This window comes from Hordeum vulgare, chromosome 5H (assembly GCF_904849725.1).
Source record: "Hordeum vulgare subsp. vulgare chromosome 5H, MorexV3_pseudomolecules_assembly, whole genome shotgun sequence".
In the NCBI taxonomy this organism is placed as follows: Eukaryota; Viridiplantae; Streptophyta; class Magnoliopsida; order Poales; family Poaceae; genus Hordeum; species Hordeum vulgare.
In genome coordinates this window covers 528,911,655-528,932,610 of record NC_058522.1, presented here as the reverse complement: position 1 = coordinate 528,932,610, position 20,956 = coordinate 528,911,655, and the positions used below count along the sequence as shown (strand labels likewise).

The following is a 20,956-nucleotide window of genomic DNA, read 5'->3' as shown; positions in this document are numbered from 1 at the left end:
TGTTTGTTGCTATTATCTTTTACGGGTTGGGCACACTCATGCCAGTCCCTCCTCGTATTAGGGGTTCACACATTAGACATGCAAACCCAAGATAAAGCTTGTCCAATATGAGAAGATCATGAATTATCTACTACTTCCTCATGAGCTAAAACAGAGGCACAAAACAGGAATATTTTTGAAAGTTTTAAAGGTAGCACATGAGAAATTTACTTGGAGTGGCGGTTAAATACCACATGTAGGTAGGTATGGTGGACACATTTGACAAACTTTGGTTTTGGGGAGTTGGATGCACGAGTAGAGCTCATACTCAGTACAGGTGGAGGCTAGCAAAAGACTGAGAGCGACAAATTAAGAGAGCAATAATGGCGATTATGCATAGCGACAAAAACATTATTAATCAAAGCATAAATGGTATTACAAGTCAAAAACTAAATGATCACAAAGGCTATAAGTGACTGGGTTGTAGTCATAACATGTTGTGAGCATGCGCCAAGTCAACCCAAATGAAGTAGTAAAGGAGAATACCACAATATCATGCTTTGATATGATAAAAACAACACATGATTCTTTCAATGGCACATTAAGCACTCTCATCTATTTGAGACAAGTCATGCTACATCAATAACTACTAAGCATATAATTAAGATAATATCTAACATGACATGTTAAAGTCTAAGCTACAGTTTAAACGAGCTTCCTATTGCACCACTATAAGCATGAAATGTTTTACTCTTCTCCAACGCCAATCAACTTTCTTGAAACAACTCTCACAGATAATATTAATTAAAGAACATAGAGATAATCATATACAACTAAAGCAAACTAACAAGCTCTAAACAAAATATAAGTGGAAAACAAGAGCTAAACGCAGTACTAGCAAAAAGTGAACAGTCACAAAACAATAAGAGTGAAAACTAGAGTGTTCTAAGCAACTAAAACGGAGCGTGTCTCTCTACAAACTAATATGCTGGGATCCAACCATTTATTACATCAAATAAAACTAAACAAACTGAGAAGTAAAGAGCGGGACGCTCCAAGCATAGCACATAACATATGAAGTGATAAAAATATAGTATGGAGAAGGACGAATTGATGATTGTTGATGAAGAAAGGGATGCACGGGGGCATCCCCAAGCTTAGACGCTTGAGACTCCTTGAATATTTCTTGGGGTGCATGGGGGCATCCCAAAACTTGAGCGCTTGATACTCCTGGATCTTCTTTCATCATCTTCCATCGCATACTTGAAAATTCCCTTCATACGAAACTAATCATAAGCTGATTAGAGTGGTTAGTGCCCATAATAAAATAATTTATTATCTACTGGAAATAAAGATTATAAGGAAGAGCTACTGTTTCTCAAGATTGCCAAAAGGTTTTTGCAAAGAAAAGGCAAGCTTAAGATTTGCAAAACAATGAAAACGCAAAAGAGGGCAAAATCTGAGAAAAACAGACCAGCAGGTAGTGAATATTTTTTTCGGGGCACTTCTGCAACTCAAATAAAAAAACTTAGAACAGATTCCAAAAAGTCAATTATATAGATCATAATTATAAAAAAATCAGATTAAAAAGATGGTCTGGTGATTTTTGGCGAAATTTTCCGTCAAGCAGACATAATCTATTTCGGGACAGCATGTCACAACTTTTGAACTTTTTTGCGATCGGAGGCTAAAACTTGGCACAAAACGAAATAAAAAGGATAAGGAGAGTTTGATACAGATGTAAAAACTTCCAAGACTCAAATAAAACAAAAGAAACTGAAAGAAACAACATGAAAACATAAGGAAAACAAAGTGGGTTGCCTCCCACAAGCGCTTTTCTTTAACGCTTTTTAGCTAGGCATGGAAAAAGGAGGGAGGCATCCCCAAGCTTTGATGATTGAATATTCTTGAATAATTCATTTAGGTGCACTTGGGAGTCCCCAATCTTGAGCTTTTCTCTTCTCATTCATCTCGTATCACCATCTCCATTGGATCTTAAAAACTACATTCACATAAACCTTGACAAAAACTCACTAGTACGGTTAGTACTCATTAAATAAAATCCACTCATATTCAAGCTTTGACAAGTTTTATTTTAAGATTACCTACTGTATACTAACCAATTTATAACATTATCAATCAAATAAAGATTATAAACATTGAATATAAGCACAATACTAAATAAGCATGATAATCTGTCAAAACTGAACAGTCCGTAAAGATGACACTCAACGAGATAGTTAGGTAGCTCAAATCTAAAAACTCAAAACTAATGAAAGACAGATCATAATATTAGGTTTATACACAAAAAATTCAGATCAAAATACTATTCTAAGATTTATCACGATTTTTTACAGTGAGGCACAAGAAATTTGTCTAAACAGGACAGTCAGTAAAGATCGAATTATTAGACCTATCTACGCACCTCAAATCAGAAAAGTCAAAACTAATGAAAGTAACATAATAAACAGAACTTTGCACACAAGAAATTTAAGATCAAGATCACGTTCTGGTGATTTTTTAAATTTTCTACGGTGGAACACGAAAATCTGTTTCTAGGCAGCAAAGTGGCAAACTTGCATCATAAACAAACTAGAAGTTATCTATACATTTTATTTTTTATGGTACAGAGGAATATGTACAATATATACATAATATATACAAGTTTTTAACTGAAAATCTTCCATGGAAAGAATTGTTTTGGTTTCATAGGCATGAACACAAGTGTTCAAGGTCGACCCCCACTTAATAATTACTCATCTTTCCAATCACTTTCCTTTTTGAAAATGTTTTTAGATAACAAGTACAACTATTTTTTTTGTAATTCACATTACCTATCCATATAAAGATAGAGAACAACTTAAAGCTGAAAGTAAAACTACTTAGAAACAAAGCAAACAAGTGCACACAAGAACGTTCACCCCACGCTATTGCTCCCCGACAACGGCGTCAGAAAAGGTCTTGATATCCCACAAGTATAGGGTATCTTGTGTAGCCTTTTCGATAAGTAAGAGTGTCAAACCCAACAAGGAGCTAAAGGTGGGATAAATATTCTCTCAAGTTCTATCAACTATTGACACAACTCTACGCACACTAAACGTTTTGCAATATCTAGGAGATAAAACTAGAGTGACAATACGGGTATGAGAGAAAGCTTTGCAAGATAATAAATACAAGAAAATAAATGTTAGTGTTGCAGCGATAAAATATGCTAAGTAACCATAAACTAACAGTACCATGAGTGCGGAAAAGTAGTGGTAATTGTGGTGGGATTGTCCATGATCAAATAGTCAAATACAAGCTTGATATTCCTCTTTTATGTGGGAGAGGCAAAGCTAACAAGTTCTCACTATCCAATGATTGCAAGTACTTATGATTGGAACTCTAGCAAACATCCGTAAATACTAGAAGATACATTAAGGTAAAAATACCCAACCATAGCATTAAGATCAAAAGGTCCTCTTTATCCCATATGCTTTGATCACTAGATTGGGGCTCATGTTTCTGTCACTCAAGCATCCCATCCTCTATATTTCTCCACATACTACAAACCCTATGATGTGATTCATGCACGCATAAACATATGATGGGCACCATAGGACTGTAACAAATTCAATATATAGCTCAAACCATCCATGGAGATTCAACAATCAATCATATGACAAAATGGAACTACACAAACATGACATAGATGCAATAGATCATTTGCAAATAATCTATAACATCAAACACCATGTTTACATAGGGGATTACAGAGGTTTGTGGAAGAGTGGGCCGCTGTATCTATGTAGGAGATGATGATGGAGGTGTTGTTGAAGGCGGCATCATGGCGGAGAGGATGGAGAAGGGGCATCACGTGAGGTGCAGGGCGGCGCCGGCGGCCGTCGACAGCGCAGGGGGCTCCTCCTGAACCGGCCGACCATCATGGGGGAGCGCCCCCCCCCCCCTTAGTCCCCTTCCTCCATGGCTTCTTGGTGCTGTATATTACCCCCCCCCCATGGAGATGAGGCCATGGGGGAGGCAAAATTCGTGGCTTTTGGTCGTTGCCCAGAAATCAGGGTTTTCCTCTCCTTATATGAGCTGGGACGATCATCCTTGGCCCTCAGATGGATGGCCCTTTGATCCAAGGGCTCTTGGGCACCTCTAGAACCTTCCTAGGGACCCCTCTCAGGCCTAATGAGGTCCCAAAATCATGGCTTGGCCGAATCCATCAAATATGGTAAGAGTTGGACTCAATCACGTCACCGATTCTCGTAATCCCGTAATCAGATATTTGTCCTCGAGTAAAACGGGCTTTCTGGAGCGTCCGAACTCCAAATGGGCCGAATTGTATATCTAGAATTGTCAGCATAAAATTCCCCACACTGTTGTCTTCTGTGAGATTTCCGTTTGAGGCCGTCTTCGCCCGTAACATGGTAATCTTTAAAAAGAGTTTTCGCACAGATTTCAGGAAAGTCTCAATTCGACTCCAACAAGGTTTCCTCTTCTATTTTTGATAGTTCCTACACATAAAAGTGTAAAACAAAAACATTGTGCACTTTTGCAACTATTAATAGGTTAGTCCAAAAAAAACATAAACTTAATATAAAAAAAATTATCAAAAGCATAAAAGTAGCATGAAACCATCAAAAATTATAGATACGTTTTGGATGTATCAGCACCTCCACACAAATAGCAAATCCTCACAGCCCAACGCGTAGAGGGGTTCTCAATCCGTCGTGGGTAAAGTAAGGATAGATTGATATATGAACATAAGAGTGATCGCAAATAGTAGGCATCAAGGTATTTTTGGGTTTTTTGATAATATAGATTTGAAAATAAAAGAGCAAATAAAGTAGAAATGCAAATAACAAAGTAGAGATTGCACATAGATGATGTGAAGTAGACCCGAGGGTCATAGGTTTCACTAGTGGTTTCTCTCGAGCAAATAGCAAGCAGTGGATAGATAAATTACTGTTGGGAAATTGATAGAATAGAAAATAATTATGACGATATTCAAGACAATGATCATGTATATAGGCATCACATACAAGATAAGTAGACCGACTTCTGCCTGCATCTAGTTCTATTACTCCACACATCGACCGCTATCCATCATGCATCTAGTGTATTGAATTCATGGAGAAACGGAGTAATGCCTTAAGAGCGATGACATGATGTAGACAAGATCTATTCATGTAGAAATAGACCCATCGTTTTATCCTTGATAGCAACGATACATGCGTGTCATGTCTCTTTCTGTCATTGAGATTGAGCACCGCAAGATCGGACCCATCACAAAGCACCTGTTCCCATTGCAAGATAAAAGATCAAGTTGGCCACACAAAAACCATATATCAGAGAAGAAATACGAGGCTATAATAATAAAGCATGAATATGTTTTCCTAGATATGATCGTAAACTCACAATTTATCGGATCCCAACAAACACACCACAAAAGAAAGAGTTACATCATATGGATCTCCAAGATACCATTGTATTGAGAAATAAAACTAGAGAGAAAGCCATCTAGCTACTGCCTACGGACCCGTAGGTCTGATACGAACTACTCACGCATCATGGGAGGAGCACGAATAAGGATGGTGAACCCCTCTGTGATCGTGTTCCTCTGCGGAATGAGCTCTATATTGGTTTTCGTGGCTCTGGACTTGCGGCGGCTGAAACGATTTTTCGTCGACTCCTCTAGGGTTTTCTGAATATTAGGGTATTTATAGAGCTCAGAGGCGGTGGAGAAGCTTCCCAAGTGAGGGAGTCCAGGACTAAGGGGTCCTCAGGCTGCCGGCCTATCTTTATGGGTTGTACTCCTCCGCTACTTCGGGCAGCCGATGACATAGATGAGGAAGATTCCACAAAACTTGGTGATCAAGACAAGGAATCCTCTACACCGACGTAGCCAACTAGGACTCTTGTTAGCCTAGGCCTCCGGTGTGTTATATAACCCGAGGCCAGGCTAGTCGATAGACAATCTCATATTCGTATGATCATTATCATTAGAGTTTAGACCACAACATATGATGTCGAGGTAGATCAACTCTATACTCGATACTCCATCATCAATACAAACAAGAGCACGACGTAGGGTTTTGCCTCCATCAAGAGGACCCGAACCTGCGTAAACATCGTCTCCTGCAACCCATCGATCTAAGGTCCATAGTTCGGGACCCCTTACGCGAGATCCACCGGTTTTGACACCAACATTGGTGCTTTCATTGAGATCTATGCTCGGAAATTAGGAAGTCATCAGCGGCTGAACTCGTGTTGGCCGAACACAAATGGGGAGAAGAACTCACCCGGCAAGCCGAAGACTTTTGACGCGTGAAGATGGTGAGGATCAAGGCTACGACATTGGTGGCCAGTTCGGGGGTTACTGAGGGAGTCTCAGACTAAGGGGTACTCGGGCCGCCGCCTATCTCTATGGACCGGACTCCTGGGCTACTTCGGTCAGCCGATGACATAGACGAGGAAGATTCCACAAGACTTGGTGATCAAGACAAGGACTCCTCTACACCGACGTAGCTGACTAGGACTATTGTTATCATAGGCCTCCGGTGTGTTATATAAGCTTAGGTCAGGCTACTCGATAGACAATCTCATATTCATATGATCATTATCATTAGGGTCTAGACCATAACATATGATCTCGAGGTAGATCAACTATGTACTCGATACTCCATCATCAATATAAACAAGAGCAGGACGTAGGGTTTTACCTCTATCAAGAGGGCCCGAACCTAGGTAAACATCGTCTCCTGCAACCCATCGATCCAAGGCCATAGTTCAGGACCCCCTACCCGAGATCCACCGGTTTTGATGCCGACACCAAGGGCCCCACTAGACACGAGACCGTGCTAGGGCCCTCTGGTGCGCCCTGGTGTCTAGTGGCCCCCCTGGGTCTTGGCTGCTTCTCATTCTTGGCCCCCAAGTTTCCTTCTGGTCCAAAACAATCTGTGTAAAGTTTCGTGGCAATTGGACCTCATGTGATATGGATTTTCTGTGAAGGAAAAAACAATCTGTGTAAAGTTTCGTGGCAATTGGACCTCATGTGATAGTTGAGTACGTAAAAAGTTTCATCAGGTAATTCGGTTGTTTGCGTTCTACACAAAAAAGATAAAAATCTCGCCCAAATACAACAAAAATAAGGCCCATTTTAATTTGTGTATTTGTCTTTTTGTATATGCTACATAAAAGCATAAATATTAGTGAAAAATTATCCACGTATATTACAAATATGTATCTATGTATATATAATTTTTTCAGATTTTTTAGTATGTGAAAATGGTATTTTGGTAAAAAAAAATAACGGCCTCACTAGAGCCCGGGTGCCGCTGTGCTTTTTCGCCGAGTGACATGATTTCAGATCTGAACCGTTTATGTTTTCACCATTATATCTATGTTCATAATCCGATCTTGCAAGTTATATGCACCTATTACGTGTTAGGATCCGCATACCCCCAAAGTGACAACAATTGGGATTCTTTCCAGTGATTACCGTAGTATGAGGAGTTCATGTATTCACTATGTGCTAATGCTTTATTCTGGTTCTCTATTAAAAGGATGCCTTAATATCCCTTAGTTTCCTTATGGACCCCACTACCACGGGAGGGTATGACAAAACATGTCATGCAAGTTCTTTTCCATAAGCATGTATGACTATTTACGGAATACATGCCTACATTACATCGATGAACGGGAGCTACTTCTGTGTCGCCCTATGTTGTGACTGTTATATGATGAATATTATCCAGGAATATCATTGATCCAGTGCATACGAGTTTTCCACATATTGTGCTTGCTAAGTTAATATTGTTGCTACTCTTGTTATAACTCCTCCAAAACTACTATCACTATTACCGTTACTGCTTCTGTTGTTACCACTGCTATCAAAACTATTGTATTACTATGCTACTGATCACTGTGTTGCAGATACTAAATCTCCAAGTATGCTTGAATTGACAACTCAGCTTCTAATACCTGCAAATATTCTTTGGATCCCCTTGCGTCGAATTTATAAATTTGGGTTGAATACTCTACCCTCAAAAACTATCACGATCCCATATACTTATGGGTTATTAGAAATCACTTTTGAGTCCATAGGAAAGCCAATACTATTAAAATGGGGTGAGGTATCTATGATAAATTGGTTGCTCAAGTGCTTAGAGATGGCCACCAAAACTATTCAGTCATTCTCCTACAAAAATCTTTGTCCAAAGCCTAAACATCAAAATCGAGGCCACCAACATTTCCACTCGGCCCTACCGATTTTTCAAGAGACACATCCTATGCCAAACCCTAGAATCTCGGTAACACCAACTTTCGCTTTGGTGCCACCGAAAATCAGTGACCAACTTTCTGGTTTGTCGATTTCAAGAATCAGAATTTTCGAGTTTCGAAATCGGTCTCACCGAGATTTGGAAACTTCCCTACGTCACCATATCGGTACCACCAAGATTCCTATATCAGTCTCATTGAAAATTCGAAAGTTGCCACATTTAGTGCAACTAGGTACCACCGAGATTCATGTCAGTGTCACCGAGTTGGGCAATAATGTTGTAACGGTTGGATTTTTGGATATGCTTACATATACCACTCCACCACCTCTCATTCACAGCGGAAGCACTTAGAACACACACACACACACACACTTGCCATATCCATTTTCTGAGAGAGAGCCACCTACTCATGTATTGAGATCAAGAGATTCCAATCCATCCACTAGAAACTTGATCTCTATCTCCCCAAGTTTCTTTCCACTCAATCAATTTCTTCTACCCATGCCAAATCTGTGAGAGAGTGATTGAGTGTTGATAAGACTATCTTTTGAAGCACAAGAGCAACGAGTTCATCATTCTACTGCATCTATTACCTTTTGGAGGGTGGTGCCTCCTAGATTGGTTAGGTGTTGCTTGGGAGCCTCCTACTTCGTGTTGTGGAGTTGAACCAATAAGTTTGTAAGGGCAAGGAGATCAGCTACTTCATGAAGATCTACCACGAGTGAGGCTAGTCCTGTGTGGACGTAAGCCATGGTGGAATAGACAAGCCCCCTTCTTCGTGGACCCCTTGTGGGTGGAACCCTCCATGGACTCTCGCAGCCGTTACCCTTTGTGGGTTGAAGTCTTCACTAACGTGGACGTACGATAGCACCACCTATTGGAACCACGCCAAAAATCATTGTGTCAACCTTTGCGTTTGATCTTCCTATCCATTCCCTCTACTTACATTTGCATGTCTTTACTTTGTGCTACCATACCCTTAGATATGCATGTGTAGGGCGTGCTTGACTTGTTACAACTACTAAAACTGGCCCACAATTAAAATTGGGAAAAGGCTAAGTTTTTATTTGGTCAAGTAGTCTAATCACCCCCCCCCCCTAGACATACTTCAGATCCTACAACCTCGTCTTGCGTCGACTCGAAGATGACGCTGACGTCCTAGAGCTCCCATCCCCTTGCATCAGACACAGAGAAGAAAACCCTCGTATGGGGGTAAAAATACCCTCATAAGAGGGGCCGACAAAGGATGGCGTCGGTGGGTATTGGATCCCCGCTAGGTTTGAGACGAAGGAGTAGACCACCGGCTCCGGCGGAGGAGCCGAAGCGACCGGCGTCGACGCTGCATTGGCCCGGGGCGGCGGCATGGTGCGGAAAGGGGAGGGAGCTCGTAGTGTCGTCGCTAGATCTATTCCGACAGAGGAGAGGCGGGCAACCCACTTCTCTTGGATTCCATTCAGCAATGAGCGAAGTGGGTGGGGCGTGGCGAGATGATGGTGTTTCCATCGGAGAAACTGCACAGGCGGTGAGGTGAGAGAGAGGGAGTGGGTGTGAACTAGCGAGGGAGGTGAAGGGAGGGGGCATGAGTTATGAGCCATTGTGTCGTCTCCCATGCTTCCCCAAGCATGCAGGGTGCTGGCCACGTGTGGCTCGAGCGAGCCTGGCTCGCAAAAAACGCCGATTCGACTGTTCCTCCAGAGCGAGGCCCAAGTCTGCTTTGAGGTTCGTGCAGACCACGAAATGCATGCGAACCAGACAACCAAACGGGTCAAATTCTGACAACGCGGGCCTAGCCTGACCTAATGCAGCCTACCAAACACGTCCTTAGTATGTTGTATATGTCCACTTGATTTGTACACGGTTTGGCAAAGGAACCATGTCGTACCCATCTCAAGCTAAATAGTACATGGCAGGTCAAAATATATGGGATATAATCTGATTCACTATCATGATCTAAAAAATGAATGATGAACTAAACAATTGCTTTTGACCCAGTTTCCTCAATGATTTCCCACATAAAATTGTTCTCTTTAATTTCTTTCTTTCTTTTAGCAAGAAAGAGGCCTTTCTCTTCAGTTTCATATAAAAGAATCCACATGGTCTATCAACCTCAAACTCTAGCCAAACTAAGGCGACCAGACCCTAAACCATAGTTTAAAAAAACCAAAAATCAGACCGGAAAGATTGTCGGTTCAGGTTTTTATCGGTTGGACCATCGGTTCACTCGTTCGATTGTCGTTTTTTTAAGAAATAGAATAATAAATGATGAGTAATATATGTGCTAATATAGTATGAAACAATGGTCAAATAAAAATATTTTCATGTAGTGGACAACAAAGTAGCATTGCCGAGTTGGTTATTGTGCCGTGTGTAGGCCCCATGTACTGCTTACACGTCTTGGAGATAATTACAACTGCGGTACCTGTACTGTCGGGCACGTAACAAGACGGTCCTGGTACTCGTCGGTTGCTCCGGTTCGGTCCTCAAATACGCAGAGACGCTCCAAAACTGTTCTCTGTACGTATGAAGCTACGAAGCAGCCGGATGAGCGCCACATTATCTACGAAGCATGCTGTTTTGAAACGGACCCTGTCCAGCTTGTTAAAACATGTTTGTTTTCATTCATAAATAGAGAAAGAGCAGAAATCTTAATGCCAAAATAATCTTTTGAAGAGGGGGCAACATGTTCTCATACATTTCACCAAAAAGCATTCAGTTTGACAAGGTCGGCCTGTCATTACATGATCTTGAACATAACATGATCAGTCTGACCAACATTTAACAGGTTTATGAAAGAAAATAAAGGAGTTTTGCAACTTAACAAAAAGAAAACACACATGCTACTTAAATATATCAAACATGCTACTTTTTCTTGGTTTCTTAAAACCTGTCCTAGCCTGAGTAAAGTAAGGTCTCATTGGCTGATGTGGCTGCTCCAAAATGCTCTGCTTTGCTTGGCATTCATCCTGCCTTTGTTTCTCACTTGCCAACCTAAGATTTTCCTCCATGGCTTGTTTCTTTCCTTCCTCGGCTTGTGCTTGTGCTTTGTTCCATTTTTCTGCTTGTTTCTTTCTCTCTTCCCAATCATGTGCCCTGGATGCATCTTGCTGCAGATTTTGCTTCTCCCATGCCTGCTGCCTTGAATTCTTCCCTTGAACAAGATAATCTTTGAAACCTCTAATTCTTTCCTGCTCATCCTCTTGCATCATAAGAAATTGCATTTCTTCTCCTCTTAGTGAATCTTCAACTCTCTTTCTTTTTTCATCTGCAAGTCTTTTCTTTTCTACAGCCTTCACCTTTTTTGCTTCCTCCATTTGCATCTTTTTATCTTGCAGTGCATTCCTTTTGGCCTCTGCAAGTGCCCTCTTCTCTTGCTGCTCAGCCAATCTTTTTCTCTTCCTTTCTTCAATTTCTCTCTTTTTTTCTTCAGCTGCCAACTGTTTTTCTCTCAGCACGGCTTTCTTTTTCTCCTCAATCTCTATTTTTTTTGTTGCAGCCTCTTGTTTCCTTTTCTCTACAGCTTGCAAAATCTTTTGCTCTTCCTCTCTGATCTTGTTCAAAGCTGCATCAAACTTTGCCTGATCTGCAATCTCTTTTTTTTCAGCAGCAAGTCTAAGTTTAGCCAGTGCAAGCACCTCTCTTTTTCTATGAACATTTTCCTATGTTATTGCAGTTGTTGGTTGAACAGGGGGTTGGCTTGGGACATTTTCTTCAATAAATGCAGATGGAGGTAAAGGGCCTGAATCAGGTGGTTCTATGATATGGCTTGCAACATTTGTCTACAACAATTCAGAAAAAATAATTCGATTGCAGTCATGAATTAGATGGTAGTAACAAAAAATAAGAAAATAATTACATACCTCTTCAATTAATGTTGTAATGACCTCAGCCTCATAAGTAGGTGGTGGTTGCTGTAATAAACCCTCTGTTTGCATGTTTTGCTCCTGATTACATAAACCGTACAATTAGTAAGGATCCGATTATGTAAAAAACAATTTAGCATTAAGGAGGTTCTGGTCAATTATATTACTTGTGTCATGGCCTCATATTCTTCATCAGAGGAGGAAACTTCAGGTTCCGCTCTTACTTTCTTTTTTCTTAACTTCCTCTTGGGTTTTAGGCCTAATTTGAAATCTTTGCACCCACCTATGTTATGTCCTGCAACTCCACAATATCTACAATGGATAATAGATCCACCTCTCCCAACTTTCCTCCCTGCCCTACCCTCAGTCTCTTCTGGTTGTTGTCGTCTGTTCTTCACCTTTCTACCTTTCTTTTTCTTAATTTTGGGAGGAAGCACTTGTCTGCCATACATTTTCCCCCACTCACTCACATCTTTACATGGAAAGATTATGTGCTCATAAGCCTTGCGGTAAGTCTCAATGGAGTAACATGGGTGGACCAATGTTTCAGGTGGAATATTATCATATCTTGCAGCTGCAACCGCATGACAACACGGAATCCCAGTTAAATCCCACCTTCTGCAAGTGCATTTGCTCAACCTTATGTCCACACTGAACTGCCTGTTTTTGTCTTGCACTTCGAAAATGCCCAGTCCAGCAGGATGAGCATGACATGTGGCTGCAGCATCAACATGTCTTTGCAACCTTTTTCTAACTTTGGGACAGATTGTACCATGCCATTTCAGTGCCTCATGTTGCTTACCATAGTGTCTGCCCATCATCTGTCCTTTAATCCTCTGTATCATGGTTAATATGGGGAGTTCTCTTGCATCTAAAATATACTTATTGAACACTTCACAGTTGTTGTTCAATAGTACATCACACTTCGGGAAATCTGTTTGAAATGCCCTTACCCATGTTTTTGGGTCTAACTCCTCTAACCAATCATGTGCTTCCTTACTAAGAACTAGCATTCTATCCATGTTCTCTCTAAACTGACCATGAGCAGTACTTCTAGCACATCGCCACAATTGATTCTTTAGCACTTCTCCTTTAAAGTTCTTTGTGAAATTCTGCGAGATATGTCTCACACAATATCTATGCTCTGAATCTTTAAATAGTTCTCTCACTGCCTTAATTAAACCCTGGATGTAAATAAATTAATTTAGTGCCAAATAAATAGTAATTAAGAAGCATATAATACAATATGAAGAAATGCAACCAAAGCATATATTACAATTGTAAGTGACTTACTTTCTGCTTGTCAGACATGACTGTCCAAAGTGAGGTGTGCACAATGCCAAGATCTTCTTTAAGAACAGTCAAGAACCATCTCCAAGCTTCTGTGTTTTCAATTTGCACAACAGCAAAGGCCACGGGATAAATGCAGTCGTTAGGATCCATTCCTATCGCAATTAACAAAACTCCACCAAACTGAGTTTTCAAATGACAACCATCTAAGAAAATTACAGGCCTGCAAGCCATAAGGAATCCCCTCTTGCATGCATCAAAAGAGAAGTAGCACTTTTGGAATTGTCCATCATCAGCAACTTGCAATAAAAAAGTACTACCAGGATTTGACCTCCTTAACTCAGCGGCATAATCCCACAACATGTTGTACTGAGCAATATCATCACCATAAATAATGTCAAATGCTATTTTCCTTGCTCTCCAAAGCTTCTGCCTATGAACCTTCATGTTCCACTCTTCCTGCACCATTGCTCCTAAACCCTTCAAAGAAATCTTATCATCTGCTCTGACCTTGTCAACATACTTTGCAGCAATGTATCTGGCAGTGAACGCTTTAACACTCCACTTCTTTGTGCATGTGTGCTCATCTTTAAATGTTTTAACCTGAATTCCATTGGTTCTATTGTCAAATGAAGCATATAAATACCAAGGGCAACCACCATTGCACACAGCTCCAATCCTTGTCTTGTCATTCTTGGGAAATGTTATTTGCAACCTCTCCTTGCAACTATACTCTCTAAGGGCATGTCTGATTAATGCAATAGATGGGAAAACCTGCCCCACATAGAACTTAGGCTCCTTCAAATCAACTTTAGTGAAACGTTTGAAATTGAACTTAATGTCATCATCATCATCTGATTCGGGCAGATCAAGACTATCATCCTCGGAGTTTGGATCTTCTCCTAGCTCCTTCCCTGTCCATGTCCCTTTCTTCTCATCACCAGCATCTTTTGCATCCTCATTGATCAAATCGTCGTCACCATCATTAAGGTCATAGTCACTATCAATTATTTCCGGAATATAATCAAAGTCTTTGTTGTCACTTTCACCACATAACTCCTCCTCTTCCTCTGTTGTCCCTCTTCTGCTGCTCCTGCTTGTGCCTTCTGCATTTTCCTCACATGCAAGCAACATGGAAGCACTGTTGTCCCCCAAAAGTACAACGTTTTGCTCCTCTGCAGCACTGTCATTTATGTTGCTCTTCATAGGATTGATCACATCAGGTGTATGTATACATGGATTTGCTAGCACATCAGCCCATCCTCGTCCACCAGAAGCGGCATCATGACCAAGATACAACATCAGGTATTTGTGCCCTTCCCTCACCAGCTTGTTAATGCATTTTGTGTCATTATTGCTTGCAATCAACCTGAGCCCATCTACATTCAGTTGCATCCCAGGCAGCAGTATATAGATTTGAATTCTTCCTGCAGTCTCATAACCCATCTTCTCTACTAATTCATACAACATTTCCATACAAGCAACACTGCTGTCACAGTAATCGTAACAGACCTTGCGATCATTGAGATATGACCGATTGCCACCACTGCCCATGAAAAATCCACCATGGATGAACTCAATTGTACAGAAATCAGTGCCTTCATCTGTTAAACCAAAAAAAAGTTCCAAAATTGTCCATCGGACATTAAATCCTAACCATATACGTAGATCCTAAGCAAATGTGTGCCTAAATTATCTAAATTATATGGCAGGATGAGAGTCGATGTGCCGCCGTATAGGATCTTACCATACATGGGTACTGGGGCATTGATGTGCCGCCGTATAGGATCGCATGACACCATCCACGACGGGTTGTCGCCCCGTGCGAGCGCCCACCGTACGAGCGACTCTCGTCGCCTAGATGTCGCCGATCGACTACCTGCGTCGTCTTACGCCGTCGTCGCCTGGGGCATGAGAGGAAGACAACGTGGGCAGTTGGGCTCAAACTGAACGCATTCAGCTGGGCCGTTTCGAAACAGCCTGCTTCGTAGATGATGTGTCTGCTCGTCCGGCTGCTTCGTAGCTTGATACGTATAGAGGACCGTTTTGGAGCGTCTTTGCGTATTTGAGGACCGAATTGGAGCAATCGACGAGTACCAGGACTGTCTTGTTATGTGCCCGACAATACAGGTACCGCAGTTGTAATTATCTCCACGCCTTGGGATCAAATCCCACCTCTCCCAATTTCTATTGAAATATTTACCTATTTTTCCCAGTTCACTGGCTCGGTTTTTTCACCGGTTTTCCAAAAAAACCGTCCGGTTGACCGGTTTTCGCCGGTCCGATTGCAGAACAGTTTTATTAGCTTAAAAAACCGATGAGGCCGTCGGTTCCGATTTTTTCCGTTCGACTGCCGGTCCGGTCCGGTCCGGTTTTTTAAACTAAGCCCTAAAGCATATTTTCTCAACACTTCCAAATTTACATCACCAGGCATTATTATTTCTTCTTTCTTTGAAAGGTTTTTTCAGTTTCACCAGCGAGGTCTCCTGAAAATAGACATCAACTAACTTAAACAAGGCCAGATTCAAAATTGTTATGGTTTTATCACCTCTATGTGATGTTAAAGAAATAACCGGCCAAGTATTGGGGTGGACGAATGTACAACATCCCCCTCCTCCGTCTTTTTTATGTACGCCATCCCCCTCCTCCGGGTTTTTTCTCATGTATGTTATCCCTCCCGATGTATTGTATTAACTCAATCAAATTGTTCTTTTATATTAAAACCTTGACTAAAACCAAAACTTTCCTTGTTGTCCTTCAGCAATACCCAAATCAAATCAAATCTTATCAAAAGCTTAAGTAAATCAAAACTCTCCTTGTTTTCACTTACCCATACACCCAAATCAAATTTGATGAAAACCTCAACTAAGCCAAAAAAAATCATTGTGTTCCTCTACCATACCCAAATCAAATCAATTCATATCAAAATCTCAACTAAAACAAAAATTTCTTGCCTTCTTTTATCCACACTCAAATCAAATTAAATCTTATCAAAACCTAAAATATGATGGGTGTAAGGTACTCCCTCCGTTCCTAAATATAAGTCTTTCTAGAGATTTCACTAGTGGACTACATACGGATGTATATAGACATACTTTAGAGTATAGATTCAATCATTTTGCTCCATATGTAGACCCTTAGTGAAATCGCTTAAAAGACTTATATTTAGGAACGGAGGGAGTATATGTCCTGCACAATTAATGTTGAACCAATAGACTGTTTATGTCCTTTACAGTGCACTCGCAATCCTACATACAGGCATACATCCGTACAAGTGAACCAAATGTCTAGGAGAGAAACGTGTTCGGAGTTATTCTTCAGAGCGGAATGCGAAATGGCGTGTGCTTAACTGCGGTCTGCGGGGAAGAGATATCGTCGTCGATGATACAAGGGGACGACACTAGTAGTGGCCATTAACAGGTGCAACTTCGGCTGTCCCATTGGCGGCTCCTTCGAACTTGGGCAGCTGCAGCTGCCTCTTCACCAGGGCCGTGTAGATGCCGTCGCGGCCGAGGAGCTCGTCGTGCGTGCCGCTCTCCACAATCTGCCCCTCGGAGACGACGGCGACCGTGTCGGCGGTCTTCACGGTGGAGAGCCGGTGAGCTATCACGAGAACCGTCCTCCCTTTCATCAACGATTCCATTGCGTCCTGCAGCATAGGCCGAATAAGTTGCAGGCGTTTGATTAGCAGGTTGCAGGAAGAGAGCTGCTTGTTTCTATCTGTAATCAGGAGTTGGCAACAGTCAAGCGGCGGCAGTACCTGAACAAGGTGTTCGCTCTCGGCGTCCAGGGCGCTGGTGGCTTCGTCCAGGAGGAGCACCCGCGGATTCATCAGCAGAGCTCTCGCGATGGCGACCCGCTGCTTCTGCCCGCCGGATAACCTGATGCCGCGCTCTCCGACGATCGTCTTGTACTGGTCCGGGAAGCCGCATATGAAGTCATGGGCGTTCGCCATTTTCTGCACCCGCAAGTTAGTCAGGTCCTGCAGTCCTGAGAGATATGCTTCAGAAGAGTTCGTAAATTCAGGTACTCACAGCTGCGTTCTCAACGTCGGCGGAGCTCGCTTTGCCCTCCAATCCGTAAGCAATGTTCTCTTCAATGGAGCAGTTGAAGAGTGTAGGCTCCTGGCTAACTATGCTTACCTGAAATCATTTGGTTCAGAAAGAAATTGAACATATGAGGGAGGAAAAAAAATCTGAAGCCAGAGATACAGTTATAGAAAAAGTTTTAAAAAATATTGTATAGAAAAGAGTTGGACGGCACCATACCATTTGATGGAGATATTGATGTGAAATTTCTACCAGAGGCACTCCATTTAGCAAGATCCTTCCCTTTATAGGGTCATAGAACCTTTCAATCAAATTTGCAATTGTAGTCTGCAGCAGAATATAGAAACCCGGAGGTTATGATTGAGAGTCGCAAGTGAGAAACGATTCATATTGTGTAACACCAAAACTTAGGAGCTTACTTTTCCACCACCACTTGGCCCAACAAGTGCAACCTTTGAGCCTGGTGCTAGCTTCAATGTGATTCCCTGAAATATTGATGACACCGATATAAAATTTAACTGAGATCCGTCATGTATGCTTACTGAAAGTGTGTTTCAGTAAGTCATCCCAGTTATCCCAAACGCAGTACAAATTCATAGGAAAGAGCACCAGAGATGAGCATGAAAGAGTATATTTACCTTAAGAATCAGATGAGAAGGACGAGAAGGATATGCAAACCAGACATCGTCTAACTCAACTTCCCCATCATTTTCACTAAAATGGAAAATAATGTAAGGTTACTGCAGTACTACATAGGTAGAATCAACCAAGAGAGCTAGACAATGAAACTCACGGTAAAATGGAAGGAAATGCCAATAATAAAAGGTAGGTATAGCATGCAACATAGGCATAATCAACCAAGAAAGATGATGGGCAATGAAACTCACTTTTTTGGACATTTGTTCCCTGAATTTTTCATCGAGGAAATACGGTCAAGAAGTTGAAAAACTCTACGGCTTGAACCTGATGCCTTCATTACAGTTGTGTATAATCCTGACAAGGCAGAGACTGACGAGCCAACTGCGTACTCAAGAGAGGGATGAATTGTTCAGAAAGGTCAGCATACACATAATCATGACAGTGAAAACAGAGGTTCCCCTTATAAGCTTGATTGTTAGAACCGACTTGGAGATTTCCAGTTGCAGTATTGGTAGAATGCTGGGTTCGTTAAAAACAAAATTGATAACGCTGAATTTTCAGGATCTCTGAATCTTACCTGTAAGGCTGTATAAGATGAATGACGTAAGAGCACCGGTTGTCATGTGACCATTGATGGTTAATCTAGCTCCATAAATAACAACAATAACAACCGACAGGGTTGATGCAGCATTAAGCCCTCCGGAAAATAGGCCAACGACTTTCTACACACAGAAAAAAAAAAAAACTTAGTTCGATCATTACGCAAAATTGTTCCATTTTTGTTACATGAACATTACAGTACTCACAGCTTGCTTGAGACCGAGTTTCAGTGTCTCGTTTACTTTTCCACTATATCGTGAAATCTCATGAGGCTCCTGAGCAAAGGCTCTTACCGTGCGGATGGCACCAAAGGATTCCTAGAATGTAGTAGATATAATTTTCAATGCACAAATACAACTAATCAAGGATTCTACCCTGTGGTTGAAATGAAAACTCAAAGTACATATCTTATTGTTATTTCTCTGTAAACCCTTAGAGTAATCAAAGAAATCTTTCACCAAAATTCTCCTATGCTCGTTAACCAATCAACATCAGATAGTACAAACCTCGGCTATGGATGAAGCAACAGCTGCCGCAGCTTGTGTCTGATGTGAAAGCTCACGAAGAAAACGCCCGAATTTACGCACGACAGCCGATATCACCGGAACGATTGCAAGTGACAACACTGTGGTGGAATGATAAATGAGATATACTACTTGAGCCGTATTCTGAGTAAAGATTAAACACCAAGAACATGTAGCTGGCACCTACATGTTAGCTTCCATGAAGTTGAGAACATGAAGCCAAGACCAATAGCCGTGGTAGTCAGATTACGCAGCGCTTCAGAAAGGTTTGTCGTAGCAGCATTCTTTATGATTTGAGTATCTTCAGAAAGCCTGCTCAAGAGCTCCCCTGTTCTGGTCACATCAAAAAATGCTATCTCCTGTGGGGGCACAACACACGTGTGCAGACTTGATAATAAGAACAAATATAAATGGAAGATACCCATGCCCGAAGATAATAAGAAAAGATACAAATGCAGATTTGGACAGAGAATTAAGGCACTTGCCTGGTTTATGAGATGACTGAACAAGTCATGTCTCAGTCGAGCAACAACTCTCTCGCTAGCAGAGTTGAACACCCATGCCCGAAGAGCTGTGCAAGCTGACCTGAAAGAAGATGTAATCCAGAGAGAAATGGTTTAGTAACTATTTGTATCAATTAGAACTGCAGCCTGGCTACATCCACGAAATCGTAAACTAAATATCCCTCTGTAATACTCAAAATGAAGTCTTCAAGGAAGATATTTACCCGGTGACGACTATCATCACGATGTACAATATAGTGCCATTAACATCCGCTAGGGCTTGAGCCTTGTCTTCTGGCCGCCGCACATCTCTTGAAACAATATCAATTATCTTGCCGCCATATTTGGGCTGCAGGATAACACAAAAGATGATCCATCTTTTAACTAGGCTTGAAAAATGACCTATGCAATGTGACAAGAACTGAAATATGTGCAACATTCATGCTCTTTATAGTGTAGTGGTGTTGTGGGAGCTATATATACATTGATTAGTTCGACTAAACCTCTTGCGGATTCATCACACAATCAAAGCTCTTGCTGCGTAGACCGTTTATATCATGGCAAGTTTGGAGTCCTTACAACGAGGAGGTTACTGAGGGAGGCGACGAGCAGCGCGCTGGTGGCAAAGATGAGCTTCCACGCGTCGGGCTTTGCCTGCAAATCAACCCGTTCGCTCGTGCATTCATTTCAGAGACACGAACACCTGAACAAAACCTTCCAGAAAAACATCGAAAACCTTCACGGTGTGCTCAACTCACCAGTTTGATGACCCGGCAGAACCCCACGTTCGCCGCCTGGGAGGATTCCAGTCAGACGACCGGAGAAAGAAAACGATGGATCTCTCAGTAGTTCATCGTTCTAACTTCTAAGTTCTAACTGAAGAAATGGATAACGGGGCCGAACCTGGACGTTGCTGCCTTCCTCGAGGTCGGACGGAACCCTCGCCGTCTCCTGCGAAAACAAGCGCGGTCATCAGCCCCCTGACGCACACCACGCAGATGCCAAGGCAGAAACTCAAGGACGGAGGAGAGCCGCGGTGGCGGCGCGTACCCCGTGGTCGAGGAGCGGGGCGCGGTTGCCGCGGGGCGCCGTGTCGATGCGCGGCTCCCTCCCCATCGCCGCCGTTTGGTTCGTCGACGTACTCGCAGGTGGCTGGACAATGAGGCGAGGGGAGAGTGGGAAGACGACGAGAGGATGCCGCGCCTTTTATTCCGCCGCAGTATCGACGAGTAGCCCATTGAC

At 42.0% G+C, this 20,956-nt stretch overlaps 1 protein-coding gene across 1 annotated transcript; it reads right to left on the bottom strand.

Moving 5' to 3' along the window:
* Positions 1 to 16,602: 16,602 nt before the first annotated feature.
* On the bottom strand, positions 16,603 to 20,956 carry LOC123398394 (ABC transporter B family member 25). Its single transcript, XM_045092870.1, has 17 exons — positions 20,765 to 20,956; positions 20,618 to 20,665; positions 20,473 to 20,508; positions 20,294 to 20,368; positions 19,939 to 20,063; positions 19,697 to 19,796; positions 19,399 to 19,570; positions 19,194 to 19,312; positions 18,894 to 19,004; positions 18,665 to 18,809; positions 18,336 to 18,468; positions 18,087 to 18,162; positions 17,868 to 17,933; positions 17,668 to 17,775; positions 17,434 to 17,541; positions 17,160 to 17,357; positions 16,603 to 17,048 (listed from the first exon to the last, which is right to left on the bottom strand). The coding sequence occupies exons 1-17, from the start codon at positions 20,828 to 20,830 to the stop codon at positions 16,800 to 16,802; spliced, it is 1,935 nt and encodes a 644-aa protein (XP_044948805.1). The 5' UTR covers positions 20,831 to 20,956; the 3' UTR covers positions 16,603 to 16,799.

Coding starts and splice junctions, on each gene's coding strand:
- LOC123398394 (XM_045092870.1), bottom strand. CDS start 20,830: ATGGGGAGGGAGCCGCGCATCGACACGGCGCCCCGCGGCAACCGCGCC. Junction 19,313..19,398: donor AACTTCATGGAAGCTAACAT/GTAGGTGCCAGC, acceptor ATTCCACCACAG/TGTTGTCACTTGCAATCGTT. Junction 17,776..17,867: donor GGCCAAGTGGTGGTGGAAAA/GTAAGCTCCTAA, acceptor ATTCTGCTGCAG/ACTACAATTGCAAATTTGAT.